Raw genomic sequence first — 14985 nt, forward strand, 5'->3', positions numbered from 1 at the left:
GACAGAGACAGATGATAAAATCTACATTGAAACTATCCAGATACAGAAGGTATAATTTGTGCTTTAGACTGATGTCACTTGTACCGACAGTGGGATTGTGAGTCAGAGATGTGCCGACTGGCCTCTGCTCAGAGACCATAGTTTCCTTTTCTTTAGGGCCACCTTCTGGCCAATGTTCACATTTTTTGTCCCAGTAAGTATGCATCAACAATTTAGTTGTCTACTGTAGGCCTACTATAATACCTCACAGTGGGCTTGGTGGACGCTGTCTTGTTAACATCCTTTTGTGAAACAAAGGACCCTGTTGTTTGCACTGTAGTATAAGAGAGAAAATATCAGTTTCTTCCAGATCTCTGTCTCCAGTCCAGTTATCTTTTATTCTGAAAGCAACTTTACAAACCTCATCACTAGTATAACTCAGATTTTGTCATCTAAAAACATATCCAATAGTAAATCCATGTTGTCTCAGGCAGATGCTGAAAAACTGGTTCAATCATTATTCTCCTTGAGGCTAGAATGTAATCTCCTCTTTGTCTTCCCCAAAACACTATGGGACGACTCCGGCTCATATTAATCACTGCTCACTGAGGTAAGAAAAAACTGAACATGTTATTCCCACACTTAGATCACTTCATTGGTTTCTGATAAAATATAGACATTATTTCAAAATACTGCTCACTAAAAATCACTTAATAAACTAACTCTTATAGCTCTCTCTGACCTGCTCGCTGCTTACAAACCCTCTAGAACGGTTATCAGACAGTGGTCTCTTGACTGGGCCCATGTTAAAAAGTAAATCTGGGGGAAAAACTGCCTGATGATATAAGATGGACCATAAATGTGTTGTCTTAGACCTTCCTGTTCAGGCCTGAGCTGTCTGTGCCTTCATCTCTTCGTCTGTCTCTTTTGTCTTTGGGTGTATGAAAGTGGGCGTGTTGTACGGACACATGTCTATATGTGTGTGTGGATGGTTGTGCAGGGGGTGAATTATTTTATCTTATCTCATATTTATATTAATTGTTTGTTTTACTGTGGTTCCCATGTGCTTGTCTAAAATACATTGTGTTCACTTTGTATGAAATGTGCAATGTGCAACACATACATTTGGATTAATTGATAAACTCAATAAAATTGGTTTATGTATAAAATGCCCATTCTGTCACATCAGTCAATATTATATCCAATGCACCCAAGAGACACTGGATTAATATTAAATCACCTTCATCCATTGGTTTATTCCAGATTGTATTTCAGAAAGAAGACACCATCCTATGGGACCACGTGATCATCTGTCAAATAGCCTACTGTACAGTTACACACACGTGCACGCACACACGCACGCACAAACACTCCACAAGGTTGTTAAGGAGGGAAAGCCCTGTAATCAATGCCTCCACAGGATGGCAGTATGGGTGTGTGCGTGTGTGTACACACATACATACATGCACATTTATATATGTATATAAATGTGCATGTATGTATGTGTGTATGCATATGTAGGCCTGTATGTGTTTATGTTGCTTTATATGTGTGTGTGTGTACTGTGTATAAATGTGCAAATATGTGTGAATGTAGGCCTATATGTGTGTGTTTGTGTTTATGAGTGAATGAAGCACTATATGTGTGTGTGTGGGTTTATGAGTGAATGAAGCACTATATGTGTGTGTGTGTTTATGAGTGAATGAAGCACTATATGTGTGGGTGTGTGTTTATGAGTGAATGTAGCACTATGTGTTTGTGTATGTGTGTGTGTTTATGAGTGAATGTGTGTGTGTGTGTGTGTGTGTGTGTGTGTGTGTGTGTGTGTGTGTGTGTGTGTGCGTGACTCTGCGTGGGAGTTCCTTCTTTCGCCATTCCGGGGTGTTGCCAGCTGCACGGCCCCGCGCACAGAGGCGTCCTGGAGAGGCAGAGCAGATCCTGCGCGTCTCTCTCGTCTCTCCACGGCGTCCCTTCGCCATCTAACCTCCAGAGTCTGCCCCCTCCACCCCCTCTCCCCACTTCTTATTTCACCATCGCCACCGCTACACCAGCAGCCCCTCGCCCCCACCCGTCCCGCCCCCTCTCAAAAAGAAGAAGAAGACACACAAAAAAATTGGGGACCAAGCATGCCACAACAGCGGCAGCTAGGTATCCACCAATCCTCCCAAGTCACCGCAGCAGGCTTCCCCCGTCCCAGAGCGCACGGAGACTCCACCGAGTGATGCCACTGCTGCAGCGAGAGAGGCACCCAGCTACCGCGCACATCATCCTCGACGCCCGCCGGAGGACCCGACATCACGGGCCCGTGACAGAAGAGAGAGCAAGAGAGAGAGCGAGAGAGAGAGTGAGAAAGAGAGAGAGAGAGAGAGCGCGAGCCCCCCCCCAACTCCCGTCCCGACTCCAGGATGTCCGACTGCAGCGCAAGTCCCGCCGACCGGGTGATCAAATGTAGGCATGCCAAAAACCAGAAACCTGCACGGCCAGTGAGAGCCTCCTCTGTGCCAATGATTCTGCTCATCGTTCATTTCAGTTTGCATCCCTGTCGTTTCACCACCGTCTCGGATTCGCACGTTCTTCTTTTTTGTTCTGAGCCCATCCCCGTGTATTATTATAATCATAGCACCTTGTAATAAAAGATGACAATTTGAGTGGCGAGTCAATATGCATGTGCCCATGAACCTTTGAGGGGGGAAGGAGTTGGTGATGGAGGGAAAGGGGGTGGGGGGGCATACCCAGCACGGTGCGCCATAATCAGGGTCTTCCCTCGTTATTCTATTTGAATTCACCCCCTCACCGAGGCATTACCCCATTTTCTAAGGGGGATGTCTCCCCCTCTATGTATAGCCAAAGCTATTGTGCGACACCCCTGTGCTGCATGAGCTCCATTTACGCGATCCACTCCTAGCGGTGGTTTCGTGTTACTGAATAATACCCTACAGAGACAGTGAGAGTGGTAGAGAGAGGGGGGCAAAAAGCAGGGGAGGGAGAGAGAGAGAGAGAGAGAGGGAGATGAGCATCTTGTTCCAATGAAACATCAAGCAGTGTGACGATGACAGCGAAAGGCAGACATAAAGGTAAATACATGTTACGCGTAACCTGCGATCCTTGGTTGTTGTGGCTCTGCTGTGGATGTGGTGTCACGGGATGATGGTGCATGTAAGCAGGGGGAGAGAAGGGGAGGCAGGGAGGGTGAGATGCTGTGGAGGACTTGTCACTTGGAGGTTCTCAAGGATTTCTCCGCTTTCTGTCTTTGCATCGCATGCAGTGTGTGTGGCTGTGCGTCGTAGCGGTGCCTCGGTGTTGGACGTGCCGACTAAACTTCCATAGGGTGGCCTACATTTGCGGTCTAGTTTTATTTTTAGCCCAAATCGGAGCCAAAAGTCTGGGAATCGATTGGTGTGAACGGCAGGTGTAGGCTGCTGGCAACTTTGCCATCAGGCCGAGTGCGCACCATCGCACCCGCGAGTTTGGGTTTAGTTCCCCGGGCCTTGTTGGGTGAAATTCTGCCGATGTTTGCTGATGTCACGCTGAAAAGCCGCCAGTGTGCGCACGATGGATCTGCGAGTCATTTTAAGTCGACGTTTCCTCCGTGAGGCCTGAATGTCAACGGGTGACTGTGCCTCTCCCGTGCGTACTGCTCCTCCACGTCTCCGTAAAGGTCTCCCTGGCTTCCCCCTCTACCCACTGGTTTCCCTGAGTGTCAAATGGGAGAACAAAATGGAGTTGATAGAGATGCTGGACTGGGTATCCGAGCCTCTCTGCCCCAAGAGGATGCTGCCTGCCGCCTTTAACAGTATTATTGAATCATTGGATTATGGAATATTTAATGTGTTTATGCGAGTGTCTGTTTCTGCTTTTACGCGTGGGCGGCCAATATATGGGGAAGGCGAGGCGAGGAGGGGCTGCGCTCGGGTTGTGATCCGCGGAGCTTGCACAGATTGCCGTGCTCATCGGGTCACAGTGGGGCTGTGCACGGCAGCAGCGCTTCCTCCACGCACGGCCGCCCTGTCACATGCGACGACGCCTGGCTGGCTCTGTCTCTCCCACTGGCTCCGCTTAATAAACTCACAAGGTCTCTCTGCCGGAAGAAGCGGAGCTGACAGTTGGATGCGCCGCTCGGGCATGCCCCGGTATTCCGCGCGTGCGTGCATGCCTCGTCTCCGTGCTTGGGAAAGGGGGTGGGGGGCGTGAGCTTGGGGGCTTGGGGGCTTTTGCAGTTTTTGCACGTAGGATTTCAGGACTGCATTTGCATATGCCTACAGTATGGCTGTGCGTGTGTGTGTGTGCGTGTAACTGGCCTGTACACGGATGCAGTTGTGCAGGGGTGGTGCTAGCAAATCTGGGTCCCCTGCAACCAACTGAATACTGACCCCACACCACTCTCCCACATCAGTCAGTAATCTGCCTAAAACCTCCAAATGAGTATCGCCTCTTTATGAGTGTGTATTTTTACATCTTTATCTCCGTGTGCATGTGTGTTGTAGCAGCTGGGCCGCCAATTGCTGCTTCAACACTGGAACAAACTAAGTGGCCCATATTCTCATGCATCATCCGTCACACATGCACACTCACACACCTAAACAAATGCACCTTCTCTCAAACACATGCAGCAGAACACGGTAAAGATTTAGCTGTATACGGGGCTGGAGAGTGGGATGATGTGGGGGCTCAAAGGGACGTCACTCCTGCGTGGCGGATGGATGTGCCTGGTAGTGTCCCCCCCCCCCACACACACACGGAGAGCAGTGCACAGAGATGGAGCCAAAAAGGACAAAGCATACCGAGACAAACGGACAGTAGGGCAGAGAGTGTGGGGGCGAGGTGAGGGAGAGAGGGAAGGAGAGATTGTGACAAGGCCACGGAGGAGGTGAAATAGCTGGAGCGAGAGGGAGTGAGAGGCACAGAGGGAGAAAGAGAGAGAGAGAAAAACAGGGAGAGAAACAGGGAGAGAGACAGAGAGAAAAAAGAAAAACGCATAAGGGACATAGTGTTTCACAGAGCTGAGCAGCAAGACAGTCCTCTGTTACTTGACCAACAGACTTCTCACACCCTTTTTTGATTCACTTATCATGCAAACCCATGTGTGTGTGTGTGTGTGTGCGTGTAGGTGTGTTTGTGCAAGCTTTGTGAAGCTTACCTAAAGGTTTAGTTATTTTATCGTAGTCTCCACCAAACATTACCTTTGAATGTACAGACTTGAACAGAACAGAACTTGTCACAGTTTGCAGGAACACAAAGTAAGTTCTCTTCCTTCCACTTCATGCTACAACCTTACCTGTTTCTACAACATTATGGATCCTATTTTACCATCAGTAACACAAAGAAGAGAGAGACACACTGCTCTCCATCTCCTTGTACCATTGAGGGTACAGCACGGAAACCTGGATTCAAGTGACAGCAACAAATACAAATATGGATGTACTATGCACATGGAGGTTGGTGTATCTGCAGGGTCTAATCATGCTGTCAGTTTCCTAGAATCCTGAACTGGGGGTCAGAAACAGGGTCCAGATATAGATACAAACACTGGACATGGCCAAAGCACACAACTACAAATCAATGACAGTTTAAAGTTGTTAAAAATGTGTAAAAATGTAACCTTTGGTTCCCACCTAAAGAGTTGTATGATTCCAGTTGATACTGGACTAAAATGGACTAACGCTTGAGTCACAAGTCATAAGGCATCACCTCCTGAGTTTTACTCTCGGGTAGGATGCCCTGCTCTGGCCACCCGTAGGCTCTGCCACTGGTACAACTTTATATGTAAGGAGCTTCTGGGCCTGCTCCGTCATTACCTGTATGTCTGCAATACGCAAACATGTATTGGACATTACTCTCTGCGTTCACAGAACTTCTTTTTACTCTCTGTTCCAAATGTCCGCACAGAAATTGGGAAAAGGGCTTTTGCTTAGTCTCCACCTACCACACAGAATTTATTACAGAAGGACTTAAAGCTCAGCGAATTAATCTCACTAAACGCCTTTTAAACCAGAATAAAAGAACTGGAGGCAGATTCTATAAGATGTTGCTGTTTTAAACTTATCTGGTTGTGTGTAACACGTGTTTTTACCTGTGCTGCTGCCTATTTTGGCCAGGTTTCCCTTTAAAAAGAGATTCTTAATCTCAATGGGACTTTCTTGGCTAAATAAAAATAAAATATATATAGATTTTATTCATGGCAGTCATTCTATCACAAGATACGCACAGTTATAATTAGTAGCATTACTGATGGTTGCTTTCCATATAACAGCTTGTGTCAGGGTCGTGTGCACGCTGGGTCACTGACATGGAAAGATACCATTGTTAATGTTATTAGTTACACTTGCACATGTCAAAATGTCAAGTGTATAAAAGGGTCTGTTGGCATATAGGACTAGTGTGACCAGCCGACTGACCATGCATTTCATGGTTATAGCTTCTTAAATTTGAGGACTAGCTTGTTTTTCCAAATTTTATATAATTGTAAAATAAATAACTCAGACAAACTTTTTTTTTTTTTACATCAGTGAACATATGGACATCGGACATAAATCAGAAGAGCAGATCATGAGAATAATAGTTGGTGGTCACACTGTTTATTTGATGAGACAGATCATCAGAAGGTGGGAAAACATGGGGAGACCAGCAGAAACATAGATTCAAGATTTTAATATTTAAAAATATATAAGTTTATCAGCTAAGTCAGCTTTCAGCAGGTGAACAGGTAATGTGTACGTGGGTGGACATAATATATTAAAGGCTCATTTATGTCAAACGTTAGATATATAAGTAGAGACAGCTGAGCCATGTATTTGTACTCTGCATTATTTTCGTCCGTAGTTGTGCACGTCTTCTGAAATCTAACTGAGACTGACGAAACAGGCAAAACGGAGCAGTACCACAGGAAATCATGGGGGGGGCAGTGTTGCCAGTAGTTCAGAAGACAAGAAGAAGACATTTCAACAATGGTGGAACTTTTTGAAGACTTTGTGAGTTGTTTAGAAACTACAGCCGTCTATATGATGTTACTTTACAAGAGGTAGATTATCATAACCTCCTCCACCCTCGCCAAGTTTGTTGTTGTCAGAAACTCTCAGCTCTGCGCTGCCCTCTTGTGGATGTATTGCTTAACAACCATGCCAACATAAATGACACATGAAAGTATGCGGGTTGTGACGGTTACATCAATTGAAACAGACGTATCTCTCTTCGAACATAAAGGCAGCATAAATGAGACTTAAGACTATCTCATAACATGATACTGTCCAGTAGCCCTTTCTCATATTTTGAAGTGTGACTTATAACATTGATGATGTCTGTGCTGCATCTATGTGTTTCATTCAGGTGTCAGGGACCTCGTAATGTGCCTGCTGGCTCATTGTCATGGACGACCAGTTCACCTTAATGCCATAGAAGCATCATCATTGCAATTAGTAACACCCATACTTTTTCTTGCTGTGACAATTCAAACTGAACAGCGTGAGAAAGATCTGTGAAATGCCCGTAAAGGTGAATCAAAACCTTTCTGACACCATGTTAATACAGAGGAAGATTATAAGATTTATTAGGATTGCATTGGTTGCATCTGATTACACTGGTTTATCTAATAAAAAAGTCAATGTATTGGTAGTTATATTATAATTTAGTCTTGACTGTAACAATGCATATAGTGTATAACTAGGTCAAATTGCAAGGGATAATTGTTATCCAAGGTATAGAAATAAACCTTTTAGTGATCCAAAATTGTTTACGGTCAATGTACTAGTGAAAATAAGGCATCCATTTGTGTGTTGTGTCCTTTTTTCCCCCTTTTTTTATGGTGGATGATTTTGGCTGTTTTTGTTTGTCTTACATCAGGAGAGGTTTTAACTCAGTCACCATCCAGGATCACTTGCTTGACTCGTCACTTTTAGGACATTGTCTTTCATATGATTACTTAGCACACAACATGTATGCTAGCATGATGTCAGGCAGAGTGACAGAGAGACAATTTTACTGTCAAATGTCTTAGGTAGGGTGCCTGCGCACTAAAGTGCCTGAGAATACAGTTAGGGCAGTATTATAACATCCTCAAATAGAAATATAGCAACATTTTTTCTGTTGAAACTACAGGTCTAGATCCCGTGCCTCACCTTGATAAAGTAGTTCCTATTAAGTAATATTATGCAAGTGCAAATAGTGTAAAGGGGATATACGTCTTTTGTAAGTTCTGGCCTTTTGAACATATCGGGGATAGTGTGAAGAGAGTTCATAAAAAAGCCATACCCAACTTGCACACATGCATGAATGTAGCACACAGACACACACACACACACACACACACACACACACACACACACACACACACACACACACACCACCTCTGGCAAGGCTCGAGGCACACTGGGCATATTTCCTTTTAGTGTAACATACTGTCCCATTCCCCCTTGGTTCCCTCAGAGCCCTATGTGAGCTGTGTGTGTATGTGTGTGTGTGTGTGTGTGCGTGTGTGTGTGTGTGTGTGCGTGTGTGTGTGTGTGTGTGTGTGTGTGTGTGTGTGTGTGTGTGTGTGTGTGTGTGTGTGTGTGTGTGTGTGTGTGTGTGTGTGTGTGGTGTTGGACTCTGATGTTATTCTTGGGAGTCAGGGGTCCCACCCTGACAGGTCTGTGTGTGCCCTATGGGGAGGGTGGCAGGGCAACGGCTATTTATATGAAAGGTACGAGAGAGAGAGAGAGAGAGAGAGAGAGAGAGAGAGAGAGAGAGAGAGGGAGTGTCTAATGAGGACAGGCTGGTAGGGGATGGGCCGTTGTCTCTGTTCATGTATGTGTGTGTGTTGTGTGTGTGTGTGTGTGTGTGTGTGTGTGTGTGTGTGTGTGTGTGTGTGTGTGTGTGTGTGTGTGTGTGTGTGTGTGTGTGTGAACACAGATGGTCCTTCATGTGTGTAGTGTGCATTAATTGAATGACTTCAAACGCCTCTTTAGTTGTCCCCCCTCCACCACCTTCAAAGACCCATGTATCTGTGTTAGCTGATCTGGGTCAAAGATGGTAGATTAACACGCACACACACGCTGATCTCACTCTTTCCTCCCTCCTTCATGTGTTCCTGCTGAGACAGGCAGCAGGACGGACTGATCTCAGGAGATGTCTGTGTAATCACTTTAGATGAGGTCCTGCTGAGGGCAACACATCTAACATACAAACACACACACACACACATGCATACAGGAATGCCATCACTTCTGGTCGATGTCACCAGCCAGCTACAGTCTGGGCCGACACTGTACTGCACTGTCATGAATTCATTCAATCCCAATACAGCACATACAGGCTGTTTATGATGCTTCTGTGATCAATGCATGTGTAACATTTTGACCAAATGAATTGTTGTAATTTAACTTCTGGCATATATTAACTGTTCAGCCTCCGAAGATAAATTCCTACTCCGTTGATGGAGAAACACAGGGTTGTGCTGTTTTATACCTATTAAGCCATATTTAGCTAGATTCCAAGGACAGACACAAATGAGGACACAGGGATCATGAGAGACTTCTACCTTCTGCAGTATGTCTGTTCTCGCTCACAGTCACGTCCTCCATCCTGCAGCAGCCCCTCTGATTGTGAATGGTGTCCCAGTGTTATTAAAAACGGATGAAATATTCCCCCATAATTAACTTTAGCCATTAGGAAGGGCTCACACAATAACAAGATGATTCTGATCAGATTCTGCTCCAGTTAGGCTATTAGGCCAACCCAAACAAATAAAGGAGATTTGGTTAAAAGCTATGTCATAGATTTTCTCTCAGGCTTCCCCCCCTCGCCACTCTGTGATGTGGAGATTTTTGGCTGAGCTGGCAGCTTTGGTGCTTAATAAATTCCACGCGGGGGAGTTGGACTGTGGGGAGTGGGCGGAAAGACAAAAACAGGACAAAGTACATTAGGCAGAGGCTAAAAACCTGTTTCACCTCTTCACTCATCTCTCACTGCTCAGTCCATCTCACCTCACACGCTGCCAGCCGTGCATCTTGTGATTGGTTGACTCAGTGACAGTCCTGGATGAATTCCTTTTTTTTTCACTGACTTCATCATCATCGTGACTTTACTCAAGAAGTGTGGCGTTTATGATGTGAGTTCATCATAGGTCAAAGCTCCCTCCACTGCTGACATGTAGCAATGATGCAGAATCACTTTGACACTATTTTACTTTTGATTTTCACATTGCTCAGATTAGGCAATCAGCAAAAACATCAGAGTTCATATATTGATCATACATAGTTAACTTGTTCTCTGTTGCTACTTATAAAGTAACTCTCTCCATCAGTTGACAAAGGCTTTCATGGTGCATTAGCCTATAGCTACCTTTACATTTCTGGTCTACCCCTGGGTCTGTATTTGAATAATTTAGGGTTTAATTTGCTCATAATTTTTACTAGAACATCCCTTATTTTGAATCAAGTGCGCCTTACAGAGAAACATATGAAATGAGTAAATTAAAAATAAAATCACATTTATGTGAATGGAGGGACTTTGGCAGTTAGACCCTGGCAGGAAGTAGAACATCATTTAAGTGGTCCTATGAATTAGGTGCTTCGGATGTGATGATGTAAGACATGAAGGCTTCTGATTGAATGGTTTGAAGGGAGATGACCAGGTATCCAGAGTTGTACTGGTGCAGGGGTGGAGGTGAGCTTACAAGTGATTGGCCCAAGGTCAACGTGTCATGTTGTGATTGCATGAATAGAGAGAATGAGATGACAGAGCCTAGAGATGACGGGAAACTGTGACTTAAGAGGCATGCACAAGTCTTCCTGACTGAACGTCCACAGAGCGTCATGTAGCATCAGATGCTTTAAGTATGAGAATTCATCCATCAATGATACAGTGATAACATCAGCTCATGTGTGTGCCAGCATTGTCCGCTCACAGCTTCCTGACTGGAATTCATCACCTGCATGTCTGCTTCTGTGCAGGAGTAAAAATGTTCTGTGGCGCTAGACTGTGCATCACAATTTTTTTTATAAAAAAAGAATTATTATACCACAAGCTGGTTGAATTTGCTATTGTGTAGCGTTCTTTAAAACTTGGAAAAACTCTCAGCACTAAGTCCAGTGTGAAAAGGTGCCCAACCCAAATTTATAATTGCCCCCCCCAATCTGAGCAGTCTCGATCCAGTCCTGCTCTGGAGAAGAGGTCAACTCAGTAACACGTATCGATGAGACACTCATTTGATGAAGATGATTGGCAGAAACTTGGCGCTGTAAACAGTGCGAGATCTTAATGTCAAAGGCTTGTCCAGGAGTTTTACACGTGATCTCTTGCACCCTAAGTGAGAATCCTACCTACTATAGTAGATGATCAAAACTGATCCTGAAACGTCCGGGGCCCTGGTGAATGATGTGACTTTCTCACCAAAGAAAACAGTGAAGCCCTGCTGCTTGTTTTCTTGCTGCATATCTTGCGTCATTTCTTGTGCAGCAACAAACGACCCAGACTTGTGGCTGATCTCTGGTCTCACACAGTGAGACTCTAAGTTGGCTGGTTCCACCACTCCACTTCAAACCGCTCAAATGGATTGAATCGTCAGTGGGTGCAATTTGTTCCGCACAAGCTCAAGCACTTAATTTGTACAGTTTGTTCTTTTTGTCGTCCAATGATACATAATGATCCTTTGCCGGGAACCCAAACATCATTTAAAAAAAATAAATGTTCATCTCTGTGGTTCCTCTTTATAAGCCATCATGCCAGGTTCAGTTTAGTGATTGAACTTTAACTAGACGCCCTTGTGATAAAAAAAACAACTGTTGATAATAAAATGAAACCTCTGCAGATAGAAGTCATCTGCGGTTACTATTTATATTTTGAATTGACTGAACTGAGCTTCTTTTTTGTTTTTGTTTGGTAAAACTAAAACTTCCCCTATATTTATATGAGAACAGTGCTGTGTGTGTCTGTTGAGCCACACTAGCAGGTGTAGGCGTAGCAATATCACTCTGTCAGTGCATTCGACACATTGATTCAGACTAGTACGTAACTACTGTTGATCAGTATCCCTGTCTCCTGTGACACCTCCATAACTTTGACATTTTTGGTTTTCCTTGACAACTTTTTGCTGCAGATGCTCCCAGTGCTCAGAGAAGGAATCCGAACATCTTTGATGATCCCCTGACATCCCATGTCAACATGATCAAATTGAAATGTATCCATTGCTTTCATAAAAATAAAAAGAACCTGCAGAACTCATGCTTCCCATCAGCCTCAGCTGTACTTTGTGCTAGGTGCTATGACGTTTCACCCTGTTTTTATAGCATCAAATAACTAAATTAAATTCAATTTCCCTAAAAAATGAACACCTGACATACATCAGTGTAGGACTACCTAAATGGGGCCCTGGGCTGGCCCCTCCCCCACTTAGAAGAGGAGGTGAACGGAACAATGCATGTCGAACAGTAGAAACAAAAAGTTTGAATGAAGGTTTTCCACTTTGGACCAACGCAGTAAAATTATTAGCGCCGCTGCTTCAGGATCAGAGCAGAAGCAGCTGTTGGTTTGTACCATGTCAGAGTCTCTGTCTCAGTGTCCTCCCTTGACGCTGCTGCTGACCTGCACTCACTTTACACTTTAACTATAAACACCAACACTAATCAGGCTTACCGCTCCATATTAGATCTGCCCTCTCTATAACACACTTCAAATCATTGTTAAAAACACATCTCTTCCCTTTGGCCTTTCTCTCGAGTTGAGAGCTTTATTTATTTTTACCATTGGTATTTTGATGCATTGCGTGTTGCTGTTTTTCTTGTTGTACCTTTTACTTTGTGAAGCACTTTGGTCAACCAAGTTGTTTAAAATGTGCTACATAAATAAAGTTGACATTGACATATTAGGACCTGAACAGTAGTGATGTTTACTTTGTGTTTGTTTGATTTGCTGGAGAGTTTATGAGTATTTAGGTACTTAAACACATTATTTAAACACATTGAAAATGTGCCGAGCACAAACAAACACACACACACACCCACACACACACACACACACACACCCACACACACACACATTGATTATTATGAAGGACCGAACTTAATATTTTTGAGAATGCACAAAGTTAGAGGTTTCCTTGTACAGTTTACAGCTTTTGATCTCTGAGAATTTCTTTCATATCCAGGCAAAAATGATTCTACACTGAAATATCTTTAACTTAATCGATATTCAAACAAATCAAATAGCATCGAACCCAGCCCCAGTAAAGAAATTACCAATGCATATGGGAACTGTCAAGAAAAGGTATAATAGGTGTATTATGGGTGCACCTAAATATAAAAGGTAGGCGCACCGGTGCAACCAATGTAAAAAGTAAGTCTGGAGCCCTGAAACAAACATTTTTGAATTACTTTTTAATTTATCATATCAGTTATTTTTAACTTAATTTTTGCCGTTGGCACAGCGGTCAGATGGTGGGAATTATTAATGTTTGACACATCAAAGACCTTGATTGACAGCCAGTGAGAAGGAGAGCAACTTAATAAAAGAGAGAAACATGATAAAAAGTGGATAACAGTGGTTTTGCATGAATAAGAATACAGGTGTGCCCTGCATTTTTTGCCTTGGGCAGAAAAAGTTTGAAAACCACTGCACGTCGGAGGCAGGATTTATGACCTATACTGCCTCCAACCACCATGTAGTGATCAAAAAGCATTTCTTTTGAGTTTTTGTAAATAATGATCTCATATTTTTGTTCTATAATGTCACTGTAAATAAACCGTTGTTTCTGAAATATTAGGAAAAAATACTCTATTTGCATAGAAATATTTTCCAAATAATTGAATTGGCCACCTAAAGAAAACAAACTAGGTCAGCACAAAAGGTCACTATGAAATGTATAATCAAAATATATATTTTTAGAAATAACTTAAAATTCATAGTGTTGAGCTCTAATTTTGAAAGTATTTAATTATTAGGAAGGGAAACTCTTATTTTTACAAGTTAAACTGGATATGTGGAGAAAAACTTCACCAACATTTTTTACAAGTTCATGTCAGAATAAATATTAACTTCAGACGAGGTTTCTTCATAATTTACAACTCTAAGCCCCAGAAAGCTTTCCTCTCAGTCTTTAGCCTTCCAATCATACTTGAACCTCTGGAGTTTGTCTAAAATGCCAGAGTCTTGCACACCAGACGATCAGTCGTCTTCTTGGTTTGACTGAGTTGGTTCTGAACCTCTCCTCTTTCTATTCCCCAACTGCCGAGTACAGTTTTACCAACTTTAGTTCCTTTCCCCAAGCTCAGTCTCTGCTGTTCTCCACTCTCTCATACCTGCCCTACTTTCACACTGCTCTCACAATTTACGAGTTTCACACTCCTTCCCTCTCACCCCTCTCTCCACCTTACACACACACACACACACACACACACACACAGATCAGAAAGCTCAATTTTACCTCAAAACAGAAATACATATACAGTACATACAGTATCTATGTTTTTTTCAATATACATGCAGATTCTTAACATGACATGTTCCAGCATCATTCGTTTGAGGTACAGTACAGTGCAGTGTGGTGCAGTACAGTAATACAGGACAGTACATAACAGTACAGTGAAGGAGGAGGAACACTTGTTGTTTTCTCTTATAAATACAAAGTCACACAAATACCAACATGCATGGTAATTCATCTTCTGGCTTTTTTTCTCTGACAGCCTGGGGTACGTAAAACCTCTCACATATAACATCAGACCAAACCCGAAGAGCAAAACTGGGGTTAATGTGTAGAATCCACTGTTCTAAATAGATGGAACACAGACCTCCTTCAGCCTGGCAGCTTGTAGTGTGCTGGGACATCTCAGAGTGTTGGGTTCAGTGTAATGCTGTGAAAAGGGGGTGCGGTATGTAGATACGTTTTATCAACAGACATATTTGAAAGATTTCCTAATGACACTGTAAACTGACTGTAAATGATTGGTTATTCAACACCCCCACCCACCCAATAGCTCCGGCTAAACGTTGCTGATGTTTCAGTAGTGATTACATAAAACAATGCTGTCTGCTTCCATG

General features: G+C 43.4%; 1 protein-coding gene across 2 annotated transcripts in view; it reads left to right on the plus strand.

Moving 5' to 3' along the window:
* The first annotated feature begins 2891 nt into the window (after positions 1-2891).
* Positions 2892-14985, plus strand: part of ppp3cb (protein phosphatase 3, catalytic subunit, beta isozyme) — a 32942-nt gene continuing 20848 nt past the window's right edge. For both annotated transcript variants that reach the window (XM_035162231.2, XM_035162232.2), the window contains exon 1: positions 2892-3053. In XM_035162231.2, the coding sequence (XP_035018122.1) occupies positions 3029-3053 (25 nt within the window). In that variant the 5' untranslated portion in view covers positions 2892-3028. The remainder of the gene's footprint in view (positions 3054-14985) is intronic.

This window comes from Hippoglossus stenolepis, chromosome 7, assembly GCF_022539355.2.
Source record: "Hippoglossus stenolepis isolate QCI-W04-F060 chromosome 7, HSTE1.2, whole genome shotgun sequence".
Classification (NCBI taxonomy): domain Eukaryota; kingdom Metazoa; phylum Chordata; class Actinopteri; order Pleuronectiformes; family Pleuronectidae; genus Hippoglossus; species Hippoglossus stenolepis.